At 39.9% G+C, this 23,452-nt stretch overlaps 1 protein-coding gene across 1 annotated transcript in view; it reads right to left on the minus strand.

Moving 5' to 3' along the window:
- LOC117302093 (retinoid isomerohydrolase-like) overlaps nucleotides 1-23,452 on the minus strand; it is a 34,864-nt gene that overhangs the window by 9,396 nt on the left and 2,016 nt on the right. The window contains exon 2 of the mRNA XM_033785889.1: nucleotides 315-715. Within this exon, the coding sequence (XP_033641780.1) occupies nucleotides 315-715 (401 nt within the window). The remainder of the gene's footprint in view (nucleotides 1-314; nucleotides 716-23,452) is intronic.

The raw sequence follows: 23,452 nt of genomic DNA on the forward strand, positions 1-23,452 counted from the left end.
TTCATCAGTAATAACATGGGTTCTGACTAGAATGCCTATACAATAGGCCTTTATTCATGCTGCCTCCATCTTTGGTCATGTTCCTTGTATCGAATAACAATAATGAATGCTAATAATCATTATGCAAATAGGAACCAGACTAAATGGCGTTTCAAGCTTTGCATGGTGTGGGGAATAAGAGTAACTATAAATATATTTACTTTTAGGAACCAGACTGTCTTGTGCTTCCAGCCTCGGTTTGGTAACATTGATATCAATGGGAGAAGTTCAAGATGGCTGCATCGTGATAAAGGTCTGTTATACTTGGAACTTACCTTTGGGCCTGTGCTGAGATCTTTAACGTTGATCTGAATGGGTGTGTTCGTCTCCGTCGAAGTGTAAACCTCGTCCCCAATCTTATAGAAGTTGATCAAGTTGTTATCCGTAGTACTAATGGGAACGAAATGACTGGCGAATCTCTCCAGAATGTTCTTGCAAGGGTCTGGTATCCCGACCGTGCCAAACTCCCCGTAGATTATTTTGTTGTACTTCTTGGCTTTGGTGTAGGCGTCACTTCGGAGGAACCGGTTGTGGTACGTAACGCGGCCCTTCTCGAAGCTGAACCGATGGAGGAGCGACAGACCGTCGAACCAGTGTTTGTAGGAAGTTTCGCCTACCTCAAATAATCCAGGGCCATTCCGGATGAGGCTCCCTTCTAACCATTCTGGAAGTTTTCCTAAATTAAAAAAAGGAAAACAGACTTTTTTTGAAAAAAAACTTTCGAGTACAATCTAGCACAAAGCAGTCACGAACTGGGCCCAATTTCATAGAGCTGATTAAGCAGAAAATATTGCTTTACAAGTTTAAGCTTAGCAGACATGAGCAGGATACCAGTTGCAAATTGAACATGTGACATAGTAACTTGGCTGGTAACTCTGTTCTGGTACAGCATAGTTATGCTGTGCTTAGCTGCTTAATGACATTGGGCGCAGGTTAACCTACTTTTACCAAGTGGTTTTCACGGACTGTTAATAAGCATGATTGGGATCAATGTTGTGACAAGATGCATCGGTCCCCTGGGAAAGAGGTGACTGTCCTTTTATTATTAGTCATGAGTCTTTGTTTTTGTTGTTGTTTTGCAGACACTGGAGGGTGTGGCTCTTATCTGCATTTCCCTAAATTGTCTGATGAATTTTAAGTTTTCAACATGTTGAATACAAAGAGATAAGAGTAATGGCTAGATTGCCAATTTAGTCTTCCTGAAGCATGGCTAACTCTGGAGGACAGGTTTTAATTCAATTCAGGACACTGGTCAGAGATTAAGGCCTATAAGACTCTTGTCTATAGGGTGTCAGACAATGTCGCCATTATACGGATTTACATTTTAATGATGTGTAAAGCCCCCGTTTAGAAAAAAATATATAAAAAATAGTCTGGCTCCTTTTTAAGATCGGGTTTAAACATGTTATTTTCGACAAGGAATCAGACAAAGATGTCCAAGCAGGACCCCCCCCCCCCCAGCACGTGGTGTTGTGTCCTCGTGTAGTATAATGCTGGAAAGACAAGATGGCGCGGCATAATGTTAACTGAAAACGTCCGGTGAGAAATTCGTACAGAATTTTGTGCCAGTTCCTTTATGAAGTATAAATACATTTGGTGGTTAAAGGAAGAAAAACTCCAAGTCGTTAGCACAAAGGATTTGGCAGTTAGTTTTAGATTTGTTTTGTCTCATTAAACATAAATTAGGTCAAGTTATTAAAATCACTTCGGTATAAGGTGTTCAAGATCCAAAATATAAATAAAAAAGGGACCCCAAGAGAGAAAGAGACATTTATGGGTTAAGCAAATCACATATAAACTACAACCATGTCAGATTTAATTTGCTAAAAATAAATTGGCGGGAACTTCTTCACAACCGACGAACATCATCTTGTGACATTTCAACAAGGCGACCACTCACCCTGCATTTGTAAAAAAAAAATGTTTTCCGGCTACTTATAAATGACAGGGGTACCATGAGTTAAAGCTATCAAACTTCTAAAACCCAGACGGCAAGTGGGGACAATTGTCCCACTAAGTCCCCTAGAAACCCGCGGGTAAAATGTCTGGAACAGGCGGGGCAGCCGCCGCTGGAAACTAGGTAAAGGAGTCGGTGTCTCTAACTGGACTAGGTAACCCCCCTCTGAACGGGTATGATAGAAAGAAAAGAAGAAAAAAAACGAAGGGAGATTATGGTTCCGATGGGGGCTTGGCCGTCAGAAGAATAAAGTTCGGGGATTTTTGATGGGATCCAGGGACTTGATGGTCCACCAGTGCCGTGGGGTATGGCCTATATTAGAACGCTTGGTGAACTGGAACTGGGGCTTCAAGTATAGTAGCGAGTTATGTGTCAGTGCACCCTGCCCTTCCTTCACATAACAATTTACTTTGGGGTATAATTTAATTATTTCAAATCAGAGCAGTTCCGTTTACAGTTTCATATAAGAAAACGATCTCATATTATAAGAACGTATTAGTGTGAAGTTTAACATATGTATTTGCAATTTCTGGAGTGTCTTATATACCACATCAGAGTAAGGGCAGGGACTCCTTACTCTATGGTTATGCACCGCAATATATCTAATCCCTTTTCTTATTATTAAATAAAAATATAATGTGTCGGTAATAGTTTTAAAGGCAGTGGACACTATTGGTAATTGTCAAAGACTAGCCTTCACAGTTGGTGTATCTCAACATATGCATAAAATAACAAACCTGTGAAAATTTGAGCTCAATCGGTCATCGAAATTGCGAGATAATAATGAAAGAAAAATAACCCTTCTCACACGAGGTTGTGAGCGTTTAGATGGTTAATTTCGAGACCTCAAGTTCTAAACTTGAGGTCTCGAAATCAAATTCGTGGAAAATTACATCTTTCTCGAAAACTATGGCACTTCAGAGGGAGCCGTTTCTCACAATGTTTTATACTATCAACCTCTCCCCATTACTTGTAATCAAGAAAGGTTTTATAATAATAATTATTTTTAGAAATTACCAATAGTATCCACTGCCTTTAATGTAGAAAATTTATTAAATACGTTTTAATGACATTGTCCAAATTTAAACACAGTGCAGTAGATAAGTCTTATCCACTGCAAAATGGTGTAGGGATATCATGCTAAAGACTGGAGGCATACACGTTTTGTAATCAGTTCAGTGCCGTTGTCTCAGACTGCACGTATAGGCTACTAATTTGTTGTAAATGAGTATCTCAGATGTGGGCAGAATTTGAAAATCTTAGGAAGTTTCTTTACACTTGGAGTGTTAAGTCTGTTTCTGTTATTGTAATGTTTTAAGTAGCTGTGAAGTTGTCATTTTTATAAGCTCATTCAAATAGAACACTTTTTTTTTTTAAATCAATACATATCGGAAGACGTTGTTGCCTGCTTTGGGGAAATGGTTCAGCTGTCATGGATTTGGCCAAATCGTAAATTCAGTTCTCTACTTTCATATTCCCACTTCCACCAAATCGTAACTTTAGCTCTCTACTTTCATATTCCCATTTCAACCAAATCGTAACTTTAGTTCTTTACTTTCATATTCCCACTTCCACCAAATCGTAACTTTAGTTCTCTACTTTCATATTCCCATTTCAACCAAATCGTAACTTTAGTTCTCTACTTTCATATTCCCACTTCCACCAAATCGTAAATTCAGTTCTCTACTTTCATATTCCCACTTCCACCAAATCGTAACTTTAGTTCTCTACTTTCATATTCCCATTTCAACCAAATCGTAACTTTAGTTCTCTACTTTCATATTCCCACTTCCACCAAATCGTAACTTTAGTTCTCTACTTTCATATTCCCATTTCAACCAAATCGTAACTTTAGTTCTCTACTTTCATATTCCCACTTCCACCAAATCGTAAATTCAGTTCTCTACTTTCATATTCCCATTTCAACCAAATCGTAAATTCAGTTCTCTACTTTCATATTCCCATTTCAACCAAATCGTAACTTTAGTTCTCTACTTTCATATTCCCACTTCCACCAAATCGTAACTTTAGTTCTCTACTTTTATATTCCCACTTCCACCAAATCGTAAATTCAGTTCTCTACTTTCATATTCCCACTTCCACCAAATCGTAACTTCAGTTCTCTACTTTCATATTCCCACTTCCACCAAATCGTAAATTCAGTTCTCTACTTTCATATTCCCACTTCCACCAAATCGTAACTTTAGTTCTCTACTTTCATATTCCCACTTCCACCAAATCGTAACTTTAGTTCTCTACTTTCATATTCCCACTTCCACCAAATCGTAACTTTAGTTCTCTACTTTCATATTCCCACTTCCACCAAATCGTAAATTCAGTTCTCTACTTTCATATTCCCACTTCCACCAAATAGTAACTTTAGTTCTCTACTTTCATATTCCCACTTCCACCAAATCGTAACTTTAGTTCTCTACTTTCATATTCCCACTTCCACCAAATCGTAACTTCAGTTCTCTACTTTCATATTCCCACTTCCACCAAATCGTAACTTTAGTTCTCTACTTTCATAGTCCCACTTCCACCAAATCGTAAATTCAGTTCTCTACTTTCATATTCCCACTTCCACCCGACACCGTTTTCTTGTCTCTCCGTTCTGAATTTGACACGGTGGACAAATGCAACCCAGCATGAGTTGCACAGCGAACTAATTACTTTTAAACACCAAAACCGTTAAGTTAAATAAAATAAAAAATTGCCAAAAAAAAAGAAGTCTCGTGGTGCGAGAAATTTAAGACGGAATCTTCTTCGGATGTGTAATAAGAAATCGCCACTGGAAATTGGCGACTGAACTGAAAGCTCCAGTACAATGACCTATATCTTGAGAGCGGCGGGACTCCTTAATTCCATTAGCCCGTATATGAACACCCGGTTATCACTCACATAAGGAGTAAAAAAAAAAAAATGATTAAAAAAAAAAAAAAAAAAAAATCAGACATGTAGCTAGTCAACTCCCACCAATCTTTAAACACTAAATTCCCCATCGCGTGGGTCTGAGAAGTACCTGTTTTATTATCACATAATATCAAAAAAAAAAAAAAAAAAAAAAAAAACGAACGGCGTGACCTCGTAATCGTTTCACAAGTCTGTTTTTATTCTTTCTGGTTGGAATTTGGAGACCGCACATGTTGCGCCCATCCAGGGGTATAAGAGACTAGTCTGGTATTATACTCTCACTCCCTTCTCGTCGCTTACCAATGACATATTTCAAGATTTCCCAAACATTAAAGGTGCATTATTAGTAGCTGTGAAACCGATTAAAATAGTTTCATGCGGAAGAGGACAGTCAGGTGTCTATAGTATCCCCGGGCGTCATTTTCACACTAATCGGAATAACATTAATGTATCCTTATCTCAAATTAATATGGAAGTACAACTGGAAAAAAAAAACACCTGCGAAACTGTTAATTTTTGCCACATCACAACTGGTTACATAAGATCATAAACACTTTCCCTCGCAGTGTGGCCATAGACAAATGACCAAGATTCCCTTGTTAGGAAGCAGTCTCCCATTTGCCTTGACCATTCCCTAAAAAAAAAAAGGTGATTGTATAAAAACCCCTCTAAATTATGTCAATTCATATTTTTTATAGCACCTCACCCACCCCTTCTGGAAAAACTGGAGGGTTAGCACAAATCCTTTAATCGTGGCCGTGGAAGTCTGGAGCCCAACCAGGGTAAAGGGAACTTGTGTCGGGGTCAATAGCACTGGATTCCCGGGGGTCCGAGGCGAGCGCTCGCTAGCTCACTGGTTACCTATTACGGGCTGGCGTCTTTGGGCCCTACGCAGACAGTGGCCTCAAAGGATTCTACTAATGCGGATAGGCACCGCTGTGTCCTTGAAAAGTATAACGCTGAGCGTGGACTTGACTCATTTTGAAAGCAATCTGTGGGCTTAAACAAGTCTACGGGTCTTACATATGATTGATGTAGATACCATTTCCCGTGTAATTATAGACGTCCAAATCATAAAAGCATAATTGATGCATCAGTCTGAAGTTAGTCAATGGGCCTTAACCCTTGCATGTCCAAGCCAGACACTAACGTCGTTCTTATTCATTACGCCCACAAGTAGGCCTTTCTAAGATCCCAAAGCCAAGTCTTAAAGGCACTGGACACCAATGGTACAGTGTGTCAAAGACCAGTATAGTTTAACTTAAGTGCATCCCAACATATGAATCAAATAACAAACTTGTGAAAATTTTGACTCAATTGGTCATCGAAGTTGCAAGTGAATTATAGACGAAATACTACACTTTTTGCATTACTTTGTGTGCTTTCATATGCATAATAAAAGGCCTCAGCTGAATTTTTTAAATACCAAATTACCTCTTTCTCAAAAACGATGTGTAATACTTCAGAGTGAGTTGTTTCTCACAATGTGTTATTTATTATCAACAGCTCTCCGTTGCTCCCCCACACCTTCAATGGCCCAATGCCCCCCCCCCCCGTTCCCGACAACGAACACCAGGTTTTAATGAAAAAAAAGCAAATTAATTCACAACCAACTGGTCAGATACCTCTCCTGGGGTGGATTTCACAAAGGAAGTCCTAACTTAGGACTAGTCCTAGGCAATGCTTAAGAGATAGGACCAGTCCTAAGTTAGGATGAGTTACTGGTCCTAACTTAGGACCATTCCTATCTCTTAGCATTGCCTAGGACTAGTCCTAAGTTAGGATGAGTTACTGGTCCTAACTTAGGACTGGTCCTAGGCAATGCTATGAGATAGGACCAGTCCTAAGTTAGGATGAGTTACTGGTCCTAACTTAGGACTGGTCATATCTCTTAGCATTGCCTAGGACTAGTCCTAAGTTAGGATGAGTTACTGGTCCTAACTTAGGACCAGTCCTATCTCTTAGCATTGCCTAGGACTAGTCCTAAGTTAGGACTACCTTTGTGAAATCCACCCCAGAGGTCTAGTTCACAAAGAACTTGGGACTATTTCTAAAGTCCTACATAGCTCAGTACTAGTCCTAAATATTCAGTTCACACTGCAGCAATTTAACTGGGTGCCTTGCTTTATTTTAGCATGGTTGTAAAAATTGGCAATGTTCTAGGACACTAGAAACAAATGTTGTCCTTTTCACACGAGGAACATTTTGTAAAATTGTACAACCATGCTACAATTTAGCAAGGGACCCTTGCTAAAGTGCTCTCGTGTGAAAGGGGCTAACTCGTCCAACTCAAGTTAAGACTAGTCTTAACTGTTTGTGAAATCAAACCCCATGTATAACAACGTTAAAGATGAATCACTGAGGACTGTTGTCTGTAGCCAAGAAACAGGTGTGGTCTCTCGTGCAGGGAAGAGCGTCTACGCTGAGTTTAATTCATCTACTTGTAATTATACAAAAAAAAAAATGATTGTAGACAGTTTGGTTTCAAAACTGCCCAAGCAAAAGAAATGTCCTCGTCCAGTATGGGTTTTTCTATGGGCTGAACATTAGTTATGTGATGACGAAAAAAGATGTGTTCATGTAATAGGCCGAACCGTATTGAATTAGTGGCGTAAGGTATTCAAATGTTCTATGCGTTTAGCATTCATGGTCATTGAATAAAAGTTCATTGACCATGCCACTACATTAAAAGGGATTTCGGAAGCAGACAGATAGATGTCAATTATTGCACTATTTTGAATTAATTTTCAAAAGCCTTCAGACACAATGATACTTTACTTCTGATTGATAAATTCAGGTCAACCAAACTGGCGATGTCTCCAGTTCAGAATTTTGGAATTCAACGTGAAGTTCATTTCGCATCACGCCACATTTGAAGGCCGAATCGGGGTACACGGCAGCCTACAGGCACCGGGGCCATGGGCGCAAGACACCCCCCTAAACCTGGGCCGGAAACTACAGCGGTAGGGTCCCGCTGTACGTTTTTGTCCGACGGAACAAATGCACGGAGGGCGGTCTGTTTGTACGCGCACAATACTGGCTAGGTTACCTGCAGTGCGCCACAAAAGCATCTGATGTTGCCACATTGGTTTACATGAATCACCTGCGTATTTATACAACCAAAGTGCGCCAAAATCACACACAGAAAGTCCATGGGATAATTTTCTTCAGCAACATGAACGTATAATCAAGCCTGGAAGTTAGAGGGTGAAAGACATTCACTGTACAGTATTATGGCAATGTTAAAAATACTTTTTGTTGTGGGTTGTGGTTAAAAAACCACATGACATCCTAATACTGCGGGGATCCGAAAATACAACCCGTTCTGAATTCAGTGTTTACGGTGATTACTTTATTTAAAGGTCTGATACAAGTTCAATTTACTCCCCTGCCATTATTACATCCACATAATCGAAGGCTTAATATTTACAAAGCCAAATAATTTTTGTTTTCCTCAAAAGAAAAAAGCACTGATCCTAAAATTTGAACTGCCCGGTTTATTAAGTTCACTTGCTCTTACAAATGACAATTTACATTGAATAACATACTACTATACTAGCTGTAGCAGTGTTTGGTCCCAACTGGAATCATTGGGATCGGCCCACGGTTGGTCCGAGCCGAGAAGAAACCAAGTTGAGAATCTCTCCATGTAACAAGTGCAATATAACATAGCCTTCAGGTCGTGTGTACCACGCCACCGTTACGAAGACAGTTTTGATGCCAACAATTATTTTGAGTAACTACCAATGGTGTCCAGTGCCTTTAAATCTCGCGATAACACGCGAGATCCTGCGATAAACCCCCAAACTCACACGATTTCACCCGAACTCAGAAACAGCGTGAGTCAGTGGAGTTAATCCATAAGGTCTAGGTTATTAGATCTCCTGAAGTGTTCCTGTGAGACAGGCGTATTTTATTGTCTACATTTTGATGAATGGGGAACCAATTTGCCGCTTGTAAAAGGAAAATGACTCTACTCTAGAAGTACATTGCTCAAGTTCACAGTTAAAGGCACTGGACACTATTGATAATTACTCAAAATAATTGTTAGCATACAAACTTACTTGGCAACGAGTAATGGAGAGCTGTTGATGGTGTGAAACATTGTTAGAAACGGCTCCCTCTGAAGTAACGTAGTTTTTGACTTTGAGAAAGATTCTCACTTAAATAATAAAAAGACTTCCAGTCTTTTATTATGCATTTGAAAGCACACAAAGTAATAAGCAACAAGGGTGTTTTTGTGCCATTGTTCACTTGCAACTTCAATGACCAATTGAGCCAAAATGTTCACAGTTCACAGATGTTGGTTTACACCAAGAGAAAATATTGGTCTTTGACAATTACCAAAGGTGTCCAGTGCCTTTAACGACGTTATGTCCGGGAATATTGTGTGGGATTGTAACGTTCTTTTGTCACCATCATTATAGAAAATAATTGGACCCAGTTTTGGAAACTTGTTTCTGGTCATACGTGGTTTGGTGCGGTCCAGACGTAGAGAAAAATCACAGAAAGATTTCAGATCGTAGCCTGAATAAACTCTGGAGTTAACTTTCAAAAGTATAGACACTTAGACCGACGCAAGTAAGTAAAAGAAAGAAAAAAATGTGCTGTATTCTTATAGGTGAACCTCCTGGGAAAAAAAAAATTGGTAGCTAAAAAACTCGTCTGCATTGGCCACCCAGTTAAGATCAGATCCCTAAATGTGGCGAGAAGAGAGAAAAATCAGCACAGTGCTACTAGCACTGCTAGAAAAAACAAGACTCCCAAACAAAGCGAGTGAGCTGTTGCAGCCACCGGCACTCCGTGAAAAAAAAAAAATAAACACTGAACAAACTTCCATATTGGTCCCATTCTGTGGCTATTGTTAGGCGCTGTGTATGGGTGTACCTTGCGGGGGCACGACCAGACTGCACAAAAACGAGAGTGAGAGAGAGAGAGTGAGGAAAAAAAAATAAAAAAATAGATCGTTGACAATAGCTGTCAGTCATAAAACGGATGCATTGCTTCTAACCAGTCAATGGTGTATGACCGAACGGTCAGACACCGGTACGGTACTGTAATGTTACTATGTGGCCATATCAATTGCTATACAGTCTGTAACATGTACTTTAAACGGGTACATTCTCACTTGAGATGTTGGATACTGACACTTAAAAGCAGTGGACACTATTGGTAATTACTCAAAATAATTATTAGCGTAAAACCTTACTTGGTAGTCAGCAATGGGGAGCTGTTGATAGTATAATACACTGTGAGAAACGGCTCCCCCTGAAGTAACGTAGTTTTCGAGAAAGAAGTTGTTGTCCACGAATTTGATTTCGAGACCCCAAGTTTAGAATTTGAGGTCTCGAAATCGAGAATGTGAAAAGCACACAACTTCGTGTGACAAGAGTGTTTTTTCTCGCAACTTCGACGACCGATTTGAGCTCAAATTTTCACAGGTTTGTTATTTTATGTATATGTTGAGATACACAAAGTGAGAATACTTGTCTTTGACAATTACCAATATAAAGGTGCCCAGTGTCCTTAAAGGTATTCTGGTACGAAAGGGATGGATAAAGTTCAGTTTTTGATTACTGAAACAGAATTTGTCCGTTTCAGTGATGTTCACATTGAAATTTGATAACAAGACAACAGTAAAATCCAACATGAGAACAGAGTGTCTTAATTGGACAACTTGATTATATAATAATATAAGTTGAGTCATGTAAAACAGAATCACAGGCATTTTTGTTTTTCTCTGGTGGCCACAGGACTCGGGAAAGTGCGATACAGTGCTCACACACATCGGTGTAACCAAGGGTATTATGTACATAATAATAATGATACCTTCAACCTACAACTGCAATAATAACCGAACAATGCCACTGTCACAAAAACGTGCAGAAAAGCGCATTTTGTCCTTCGTTAGGAAGACCTTCAACGGACTAAAGCTCGTTGGCTTAGAAGAGCCTTCTAAACAACAGACTGTTGTTGAGAGTACTACTCGATTCACTCATTCCACTGTCATAGTTATACACAATTCGTTTACACGGACGGATTAGTGGGGATTGTTTGAACATTACCTATGGCGGCACAGACGTCAAACAAGAAGAAAAACTTACCAAAATGGATTTATTACGATCGAGGAGAAAGTATTTCTTAGATAACGTAAACAGGAAAGTAAGTCAGGTGTGTTGGAGAAAAAATATCTTCGAAGGCAATGAAAGAAACTGTAAGGCAAGGATAGAAACTGTACTAATGTCTACAGGTAGGCCTAGCCCTTTTCTCTATACAGCACTAATCTTCATTGTAACAAATTATCACGAATATACAATGCATGTACACAATCACTGACGTTGAATAAGTTGCTGTAAATAACTAAACTGAGGAACATTTTACACAAACAGTTTTGTAAATACATCCAATTTACGAGCAGCCTTGAAAACGCAATCTCCCCTGAAAATAGGCACGTGCGCACGCCATTCATCGGTTGTAGCCTACTTTGAAAGGCTCAGTAATTTTTTCAGGGGTGGGGTGTTGTTTCTGTATGGACGACGCGTCCATACTTTTGTGCATCTTTTAGGAGATACCACGGTATACCGAAGATGCGGGACAAACTTAGGGTGCAAACACACGCTTTGACGGTATTGTCCACACCCTATAAGTGCCTCTCCACTGATTCCCCTCGTGTGGATTTTTAAAACTAAGGCAAATTCAAGGGTTTCATAGAGCTGCTTAGGCCTAAGCACCAAAATTATGCTTACCAAAATAATATTACCAGCTAAAATACCATGTCACATGCACAATCTGTGACAGGTATCCTGCTTATTGATGCTTAGCAGAAAGATGTTAAGCATCAAATGCTGCTTAAGCAGCTCTATGAAATTGGGCCCAGGGTGTTTGAGCCTGTCAAAAAGAAATCAGGCTTCCAGAGTTACATGTTTCAGGAAGTCTTATAAACTTGAAGTATTTCAGGAAGCTAATTTTAAGTCCTTCCCTCGGGGCTATTGCAATCAAATTGACTCACTATGTCTGCGTTAAATCACTAAATGACAAATATTATTTATCTGATTGACTGATGCTTAGTTTTCTAACTAAATAATGACTTGGAGTATTGAACATTTTTATAAATTTGACAACATGACTTACAGGCACAATTTCCCAAATAAAAAAAAGGCGCCCAGTGGACTTTTGTCATCTGTATTTATCCAGTTCAGTTTGGCATAACTGCATGGTTGATTTAGAGATTACCAATGTGCACAAGCGACTCAAAGATAAAAGTGGATCACCATCACTCACCTGTGATCTGATCGTGTGTGCAGACACAAGACAAACACACGCCTATTCAACCCCCCCCCCCCCCAAAAAAAAAGGGAAAAAAGAAAGAACGAACAAATTCTTTCTTTCTTCCCACCTTAACTTCTAATGCAGCTCTGAAGTAAAACCAAATGAAAAAGACTGAACATTTTGACGAGTAAAATAACCTTTCAAAACAATGAGCAAAAGTCCCCTTGTACAAAAGGATACGCATTAGTTGATATCGCCTGCGTGATTGGAAAGGTCATTTTTTGCCATAAATTTTTCCGATGGCCTTTAAAATGAAGGATTTCTTTCTCTCATTTGGTCCAACGTTGTAAAATAGTACACGATTGCTGTGTAACCTACGTTAGACATATTGTCAACGTGTGTTCAGATGTGAACGTGATTGTGGTATCCCAGTTGCGGATTTTTTTCCCCATTCCGGTAATACCTCCCCGCGGAGCGTGAAATGACATAATTCTAAGCCGAATCATTTTGCAATTTAACGGCGTCTTCTTGCTCCCCGGAGATCACCAGTCTGCGAGGTGCCAACCATTACTTATCGGGCCAATGGAGAACAAAAAATCAGCAGTATTTTCCCGGCACCTGGATTTTGTATATGATTTCCTTTAGATGAGACAGTGGTGCTTATTGAGGTAAACGGTTTGATTCGTGGGATTTTTTGAAGTATGACAAAGGCTAAACTTTTATGCGCTCAAATAATCAGAACTAGAACTTGGGAAAGTTAATAACAAATACCTTCTGTGAATGGTGACGTTCCTCGGCCATTGTGAATAAACTAACATCCATAAAGTCATATAAACCGCAAACAATATTGCGTTTTCATAGAAAGTACTCCCATGACAAATTGCCGGTGAATAAACCATGGACTCGTAAAGTGCAAATATCCGGAACACTTGTGTATTAAAAGGGACCGTGGAATTGCCCTTTAAAAATCCTGAAACAGTCTCCTCTGATTTGCTTTGATCAGACCTCAATTGGCGTCCTTCACATTTTAAACTGTCATAAATCTATGTTACTGTATCCAATTTCTATCCATCCTGACAAAATGGAGGAAATGGTATCGAACACTTTTAGTGCCCGAAATTATGGGGTAGGTAATGACGTTGGGAAGGCGTTGGGGTCAGTTGAGGTATGCCCCAATTACTTCACGTTCGATCTCGGTTTTTTTGGAATTCTTTACCTTTTAAAACGTGAACTTTACATTCCCTAAATGTTAAAGGCATTAGACACCTTTGGCAATTGTTAAAGACCATTCTTCTCACTTGCTGTATCTCAACATATGCATACAATAACAAACCTGTGAAAATTTGAGCTCAATTGGTCGTCGAAGTTGCGGGAGAATAATGGATGAAAAAAAACCCTGTCGCACAATTTGTGTGTTTTCAGGTGCTTGATTTCGAGACCTCAGCTGAGGTCTCGAAATCAATGCAAACATTCGAGTGAGAAATTACCTCCTTCTCAAAAACTACGTTACTTTTGGTAATTTCTTGGGGAGCCGTTTCTCACAATGTTTTATTTTATCAACAGCTCTTTTAGTTATCAAGTAAGTTTTTTATGCTAACAAATATTTTGAGTAATTACCAATAGTGTCCAGTGCATTTAAAGAACACTAGCGTGTGTGTGTTGGTATGTGAGAGGGACTGTATAGGTGTGAATGCAAGGCATATGCGTATCTTCCCTAGAGTTTCCGGACAATCACCATTGATTGCTTCCCTCCTTCCAGGTGTACACGTATTGGAAGCTGTCGTTGAGTTTTGTTGTTTGACAAGGGGCGACGGACAGCCAATTGAAATAAAATATCAGAGACTTAATTTACTTACAATGGAATCACCATTGATTGCTTCCCTCCTTCCAGGTGTACACGTATTGGGAACTGTCGTTGAGTTTTGTTGTTTGACAAGGGGCGACGGACAGCCAATTGAAATTAAATACCAGAGACTTCATTTACTTACAATGGAATAAATTAAATTAAACCTTGAAACATTGAACTCAACTGTACAGGTATAATTTATCATAGGAAATTCGCTGAAAGTTGGCGAGCAAACCGCGCTTCACTTCTGCTCAAGTCGATTTTTGTTTATTGGAGACTTTACTTATGCGAGACGGACTTTATACCCACAAGTAGGCAATTCACCTCTAGATTTATAGGTCCTTACTCTAGATACAAACCTGCAACATTGATTATTTCTCCCCGTTGTATAGATTGAGAAACTATAAGTTCAAATCGAGTTGGAAACGAAGACAAAGCAACTTTTGATTTGACCAAGGACGATTGTAAAACTTTTCTTTCTTTCTTGTTCTCTTTGAAAAAGAAAGGCTAGTTCTCTTAATCGAGTTAGAAAGCGAAGATAAAACAACTTTTGATTCGACAAAGGACGATTGTAAAAACGTTTCTTTCTGTCTTGTTCTGTTTTTGAAGAAAAGAAAGGCTTTTGTGGAACAAAAATGGCGGGAACACGTGGACGCCCCGACCGTCTGAACCAGGGTCAGCTCCGGCGCCTCATAAAGCCTGACTGGGTGGTAGCATTTCGACTTGCACCAGTCAGGAGAATTATTCAGCGTTGAAATTTATCATCATCCTCTCCCCATAAACTCACCGTGAAATGACAATTTTTGTGACGAGCCCATTTTTTTGACATCACTCCTTGGCGAGGCCAATAGGATTGGGGCCAATATATTCATATATTCATGTCTGCAGACGTCAAATGTGAAATGAAGTTCACTCATTGGTTCACGAGATTTACATTGTACACGTCACGAATAAGAACACACGTCATAACCTGACATGAATATGTATCCCAATATTATTCAGAAAATGCATCTAAATAGTTAAAAAGTTCGGAAGTTTATCACAATGGTGTGGCCATCATTATGTTAATTATTTAACAGTTAGTTATTTAACTGTTAATTTGTGTTGTTTGTTGCATTTGTTTTTTATTGGTCAGGCATTTCAAAACAAGCATTTCTGACTTCTGGAAATGCCCCCCCCCCCCGTAACTGGTTCGCTCCGTATCCATAACATTATAACTTTTAATTTAATTTTATTAATTAATTTCTCGACCTGTTCTTGACTGTCTTTGACGTAAATATGTGTAGTTAGTGTGTTTAATATTCTCCTTGTTTCACCAATATGGAAATACATGTCGATTGAATTGAATTGAACTGATGCTTCGATGAAGTGTCGACCGACGTTTCACTTTTGGTTTATATCCTGGAGCCATTTTCCCTGATTCTGGAGACACTGGTCTCGTTCTGTGCTTGAGCATAACATAGGTCTACACAATATAGGGTCACTGGATGTCATATAGAACCGGTATTGGGCAATAACCGACCCCAGTGGCTATGTGATTTCTATGGGTTTCTGGTATATCACCCCCTTCTTGATCCTTCAGGGAGCCTATGGGGATTTAAAGCACCGGCTTAAGACCAAGCCCTTTTCTTGAAGATGTGGCATACCGTGTCCCATGCATGGGTGAGCCGTTGCACCGCAGAGGCCCAATTTCTAATCCCTATCCGACTCATATTGCACGGGGCCTGGCATGGCCCACTTCTTACCCGGTCTGGTCGACTCGTCTAACCCACCCCTCAAAGCTCCAAGCTATTGCGACCACACAGTGCGTGAAAGTAAACCAACCCATTTTCACAACCTCGATCCTTGCAATATGAATGATTGAGTGCTCATTTTTTTAACCACATTTTACCCACAAAGCACACAACAACCACACTAATGTATTTTCAGAGTTGGTCTGAATATGTTTACAAAACCTTATGCTTGTGCAGAAATAACTTCCCTATTTATCACTGTCAGTCTATTATGTTCGGCTGCTATTACTACTACTAGACTGAATGAATTACCATTCACAAAATACCATTCACAAAACCAAACTGAACAGTTTTTGCACATTCCATGTTTTCATTTGAGTTTGTACAAAAAAACCTTGAAAAGTGGCGCGTTCAATTCGAGTGTGCATAATACACATTGAAACACATACCCTGTTTCCAGGTAAAATCACATACAACTGACACCAATCGGGTAATGTACATTGTTGGTTTAGATGTAATCTTGAATGCTACTTGAAATGAGTTGCCAATTTCCCTTTTTTATGAGCTATTCTTTAAAAAAATTCACACAGTGCAGTGTGTTCATTTGTACTTTTACAACATACAACTTGTAATTTGAAATGGTTTCTCAGTCCAAAAAATACATCCCGGTAACTTATTTTTTCCTTAAAGGCACTCGACACGTTGGGTAATTGTCAAATACCAGTATTCCCAATTGGTGTTTCTCAACATGCATAAAATAACAAACCTGTGAAATATTTTAGCTCAATTGGTCATCGAATTTGCAAGAGAATAATTACTGAAAGAACAACCTTGTTGCATTACTAATGAAGCAAATGCTCAAACTGGGGCTTTTATTATTTGAGTTAGAAGTAACCTTTTTCTCAAAAACTACTTTACTTCAGAGGGAGCCGTTTCTCACATTGTGTTATCCTACATACCGGTCTCTATTGCTCGTTACCAAAGTAAGTTTTACCAATCCACTGCCTTCAACCCTCCACTGAGCAAGCCAAAGACTAAAGGCCCGGTCACACAGGCCCCGATAACGAGTTCTTCAAGTTTAATTTGACTCTAGCGTGCGAAACGAGAGCACGGAGGGGTAGGTGGGTGGAGCGGCTGGGTTTAAAGGACCGGTCACACAGGCCCCGATAACGAGAACGAAAACGAGAACGATAAAAATGCACGCCCTCGATTGGTTGAATAAGCATGGGCGTATTCTGCGTGGAGCAATCCAACCAATCGCGAGCGTGCATTTTTATCGTTCTCGTTTTCGTTCTCGTTATCGGGGCCTGTGTGACCGGTCCTTTAAACCCATCCGCTCCACCCACCTACCCCTCCGTGCTCTCGTTTCGCACGCTAGAGTCAAATTAAACTTGAAGGACCTGGCGTAGCTCGCGGGCGTTGTGGCACTCTCAGTTTATACTCACGCTAAGTCAAAATTATAAAAGGACAGCACCCACAAGAAATGTGACGCTTAAAACGCTACATGTTGTTAACGTCACGCTCAGTGCAAATGGATGCCAACATTTTTAAGTCCCTAGTGTGGCTAATCCATCTCCAAGTAGGGGATGTTTGCCAAGTTACTCCCCCCTCCGGAATCTCAGACAAACCATAGATAAACTCTAGCTCTATTACAAACCTTCTCAGTTGCAATTCTCCCCGTTAGAATTAACAGTACGATAAAATAATTTACAACACTCGCTAAGATTGTACACCACCTTTTAGGACAAACAATGTTCGAATGTACCTTTTAAAATGTACCCTTTAAAATGTACCCTCTTTTGGGCAAGTGGGTTTTTGGTTTGTTAGGACGCACAGCTGCTCCTTTAAATAGCTAGACGCTTGTGTATGCACATCTCAGCTTTCAGGACAAAATATACAAATGCACCCTTTAAAATGTGCCATCTTCTGGGCAAGTGGGTTTTTGTTTGAGGATGCGAGGCTGCACCTTTAAATAGCTAGCACGACGCTTTTGTACACGACTCAGCTCTCAGGACAAAATATTCAGATGCACCTCTTTTGGGCAAGTGTTTTTTTCAGGACGACAGGCTGTACCTTTAAATAGCTAGCACGACGCCTTTGCACAACATTTGGCTTAACAAAACAAAACCTCTCTTTTAGGCAAGTGTTTGTTTGTGTTTACGGACGGCCTGACTGCACCTTTAAATAGCTAGCCAACGCATTAAGACTGTAATAACTCGGTAATAGGACATTAGCAAAAACCGCGTGATTCAAGTAAACCGTGATTCAACACAACCCTGCGTACAAAACGCCTACGACTTCCCACCACCCCACAGCCAAATAATTTTCAAAGTCATTTTTTGTTTGCGCTCCCCCTCAACAAAAATAAAAAAATTACATCTTTATTTTATTTTTTACGATTCTTCCAAGGGCGAAGCCAGACTATACGCAATGGGGGTAAACGCGGACACACGAGGGTGCATTGTGGGGGCAGGAACCAGATACTTCCCATACACAAATAAACTGTGCATTTCTAAATTTTCCCACTGTACTACTGTACTAGTATTCCTTGCTCTTATATGTGTAGACCCAGACATTGTTCATCAGGTTATGCAGGACATGCAATTTGTTTGCTCGATAGTCTGCTCTATAAATTCAATGACGAGTCTGGCAGACTGAAAAGGGACAATGCCCTCAGTTTGGCAAAAAGGGGGGTACAATTTCACAAAGCTCGACAATTATATGTGTCGAGCTTTAAACTGGCAGGGAAACAGTCAGTAGCAGTATACATTACAAAGTAGTTTGGCTGGTAAACCTATATTTCCGCTTATCACAACTTTACCAGAACAGCTTAAAAACGGGATGCATTTTAAAAACTCGTGGCCCAATTTCGTAAAACGTTTTAGGCAACAAATAATGCTTTATAGTTGAGCAGTATAAATTCCAAAGTATAGTTTGGCAGGTAACCTATTATTTCCGCTTACCACAACTTTACCACAGAACAACTTAAAAACGGGATGGACTCAAAAAACTCATGACCCAATTTCGTAAAACGTTTAGGCAACACATAATGATTAGTCGAGGTCAAGTTGTCAAGCAAACAGGTGGGGCACCAGCCAGAATAGTACCAACTATATCAGAAAGCATTGTACCTGCCAACATATTTCTACTTATAGCTCGAACTGTATGTGCTTACTGCTTACCGATTTACGAAATTTGGCCCCCAAAATAGGGACGTATAGGGACACTATAGGTCCCTTATACGACCCAGTTGAAGCACCTTTGAATTATGGAAAGGTTTGCAGTAACACCATGTCATGACTATCTCTAATATGAGTTGGGGTGCTCCTGAAAAGAACTGTTGGTTTCAACTCGACGTTTCGATCAGTATGCTCTGCTTACTGAGCTTACTAGTCGAAACGTCGAGTTGAAACCAACGGTTCTTTTCAGAACCACCCCAACTCATATCAGAGATAGTCATTACATGGTGTTACCGCAAACCTTTCCATATCGTATTTACACCATGCAAAGTTTCAAATCCTACTTTTCAATTGAGCATTTTTAGTAAACATTTCCATTTGACTCTGCAGAAATTCCAACCAGAAATTGAGCACGGGGTGTATCATATTGGGACTCTAAAGACCACGTGTGGGAATACGTCACAGAATATTGTAGCACTCGTGGACAATTGTCTAAATGACACCTGTTACTGTTTGTTAATTACTGACGTGTGTAATACCATGGTATTATGTATGCAGTACAGAGGCCATACCGTTGCACTGCTTGGGATCATTGGCTTAATACAACGACACATTATAACACATTCCAAGTTTCTGATATAGGGGGGTAAGGATTCTGAAGGGGGGGGGGCTTTTAGTTTAAGAGCCATTCATTTTGTTTAATTCGTTGATCATGCATAAGTCTTTGGGTAGTTGCATAGTCTGGCGAGCATCTTCGCGTTCATTCATGCTGTACTGCTGTACTACATTTCGACAGCGAAAGTTCAATCAACTGTTGCCAAATGCGTCCATGATTCAAGTGGGTCTCGTGTGACTCAAACACCAACGGAAACGTCATCGTGTTCCTGGAGTGTACGGTGTCTGTTGTATAAATACGGTCTCGTTCAATTAAAACGTAATTATTAACTGTCTAGTGCAAGCCCACTGTGAGCTGGCTTAAAGGCACTATAGACACTATTGGTAATTACTAAAAATAATTGTTGGCGCAAAAACTTACTTGGTGACGAGTAATGGGGACAGGTTGATAGTATAAAACATTATGAGTAACGGCTCCCTCTGATCTGACGTTACGATAGGTTTTGAGAAAGAGGTATTTTTTAGAACTGAAGCCTTTATTATGCATCTGACAGAAAGCACACAAAGTTGCACAACAAGGGTGTTTTTGCATTGATTATTCTAGTGCAACTTTGATGCCCAATTGAGCCCAAAATTTCACAGGTTTGTAACTTTTGCATATGTTGGGATACACCAAGTGAGAACATTGATCTTTGACAAATTACCAAAGGTGTCCAGTGTCTTTGATGCAAACAGAAAAACCCACGAGGTTTTCGATACGCGCGGGCGATCAGTCATTCTCCACCCCCTTGGAAAACCAACATGCAAACAGCACACTGTGAAACTTCACAATGATTAGTTTACCTAATCGATAGAGATAGTTTGTCTAATCGATAAAGATAAACGGTTAAGAGAGATGGAATCCGAACTGCATATGCCCAATGACCGTATAACGTTGTGAGGGTGTGGGTAAATAAACATGCGTAGTAAGACTGTAAATGTCAAAGCCGAAACCCCCCAACGCCCAACCAACAAAATAAAGTGGACCTCTAATTCTAACCTTTTTAACGGATCTGGGTTACCAATTTTTATACACGGCGAGATACCGTATCGCAAAATGTGATCCTACTGTTTTTCTCCACCCAAATGAAGATTGAGCCTTATTTGTTGATTTTGGGAAACACCTCAAACAAACATCAACCAAATCAAACAAAAAATGACGTTCAATTTGGTGTCTGGCTGAAAAAAAAACCTGAAGAAAATTAGCTCTAATGATGTCACAGAGAATGACCGCTTTATTTGTCATAATAAAGGGATGAAACATTATCGACTTTCAGATGAGTCCAATACACTCATCCAAAACCTCTAATTCTATTTCCAATGACTAATGACACGTCATTGTATTATATGAATGCACTATTGATAACATATAGTTATAAATACTATTTGTTCTCGAAACATAAAACCAGAGCATGCCCAGACAATTATAGAGGAATATGCCTAATATGCTTTACCGAAACCTCTTATGCTATTTCCAATGACTGACGACACGTCATTGATTTATATGAATGCATCATTGATAGTATAGGCCTACAGTTGTAAATACTTTTTGTTCTCCTAGCATAAAACCAAATAGAAAATTTTAGAAGAATTGACCAAGCTAGCTTCACCCACCCACTGAGTGGGGACAGCATGGGCATGTACCATGGGCATGTACCATGTATATGTACATGCCTGCACTAACAGCGAGATGTATCATGTACATACCTGCTTCTACATTACGTAATGTACCATGTACATGCCTACACCCATAGCACGTAAAAGTACCATGCATGAACATGCCTGCAAATGTATTATGTACATGTACATGTACGTGCCTGCACCTAAGCACGTATGTACCATGGACATGCCTACATGTACAACACGCAAACTGCATGTCAAAGCCATTGACAGCGCGGTTCAAGTTCAGTTTTACTACACAATCTCAGTGAAGAAGTGAGTTCTGGACGCGATCCAAAAAAAAACCCATTGTGGTTAAAGGGGAATGCGTGAAATATTATACAGCTCAAGCCTATTGGCGCCTATCCTAAGTGATTCGTGCAAAGCCCCTTTGGCGGCACCAGCAAGATGTGTCACGTTAAAGGTGACCACGAAGTGATCACTTCTTCCTTCTTGATGCCACATTGGGATCAAGCTCATTAAATAATAATTACATGCTAGTAATTATCATTAACCAGTGATGTGCCCAGGCCTGATTCTTCACAGAGGCAACGAAGGCGATTGCCTCCATGCCCCTTGGCCATTGCCTTTGTGCCCTTGAAATGCTCAAGTAGATATTTACGATTCCTCACAGGGTGCCCTTTACTAAAAAGGAAATTTTGTTGGTGCCATTGCCCTTTCAAACACGAAGCATACGGGCCAGTGTGTCCTAATATCAGTTTCCATAATGTACTCAAACTAGTAACTGCTGAAAACAAGTCTAAAACTGGGGTCCAGATCTTATAGGTTGGACTATGGAATGATAAATTTTCCGTCTTTTAGTGACTCCTGGAGCTATCGATTCCAGGGAGAGTTGGGCAACAGTATCCACATCACTGAATTATTAGTTGAAAGAGCCAGACATTTTTTGGGAGAAAGAAAACAACGTTTATCAGACAGACTTTGAAAAGTCTGATTTCAGAGAAAAGTGAAATTTCTCATCTCTGAATGGGTTGTCGAACTACAATCGGGCGGAAGTTCCGATGTCCCTTGTCTTACATCACCTTCAAGGTATATACACATCCTTGCAACATCCTTGCAAGGAATACACTTAAAAAAAAATCCCGGGTCAGAATTTACCCGGATTTGGGTCCAAGGGGGCCAGACCCATTTTTGGGTCAGTTTGACCCGGAATCCGTGTCAATTCTCCCGGAATCCTAGTCAAAAACCCTGCTCTTAACCAAGTTTCTGGTCACAGTGACACGGATTCTGGGTCACATTGACACGGATTCTGGGTCACATTGACACGGATTCCGGGTCAAACAGAGCCAGAAATGGGTCTGTCCCCCTGAGACCCAACTCCGGGTCAATTTTGACCCGGGAGTTTTTTTTAGAGTGTAACATGCTTGCAAGGTATAACATCCATGCAAGGTATTTACACATCCTTGCAGGTATAACATCATTGCAAGGTTTAACATCCTTGTCAGGTATAACATCCTTGCAAGGTATAACATCCTTGCAAGGTATAACATCATTGCAAGGTTTAACATCCTTTCAAGGTATACATTTTGGAAGTTTGAGGGTCAGTTTTATTTGACCTCTAATGAAGTGAAGAATGTTGACAGCTTTTTTCTCTTTTTTGCTTCACACAGGACGAGAGTTGATTTTTTCTTTAAATGTGGGTTACCACCCGTCGGTCGCGGAGAGTCCTGGGTGGTTCAGACAGCAATTTGGGTTTTCTTTTACCCGGGGCGACATCGTCGTGCTAATTTTAACATGAATATTTTGTCTAAAAATATCTGGACCTTTCTCCTTTAATTGCATTGAACGATTTGCCAACGGGAAACTTTGTGGTGAAATTGAGCATGGTGTGATGTGATAACACAATGGAGAGGAAATAAGTTTTTTTTTTTATACAAAAGATAAAATCCTTAGTACTTTCCCTGTCTGTTATTGTTGACAAACAAAGTCTTTCATGCAGCCGACTTACTCACGGTTGTTTTTAACCATTTTAAGAACTTCAAAGGGCCGCCCTTTCCACGAATCAAAGATCCCCGCCCACTTAAACAAACTCCAAATGAAATGTCAAAGACGCACTTGACATTAACTCCCAACACTTTTAACAGAGCCAGGAATTTTGAATAAAAACCCATACTCTAAAAAGTGGCACAGTTGTCACAAGTAATACATTGTCATCATTTTTGACGAAGTTTTACACAAAATG

Source organism: Asterias rubens, chromosome 18, assembly GCF_902459465.1.
Source record: "Asterias rubens chromosome 18, eAstRub1.3, whole genome shotgun sequence".
Taxonomy (NCBI): Eukaryota; Metazoa; Echinodermata; class Asteroidea; order Forcipulatida; family Asteriidae; genus Asterias; species Asterias rubens.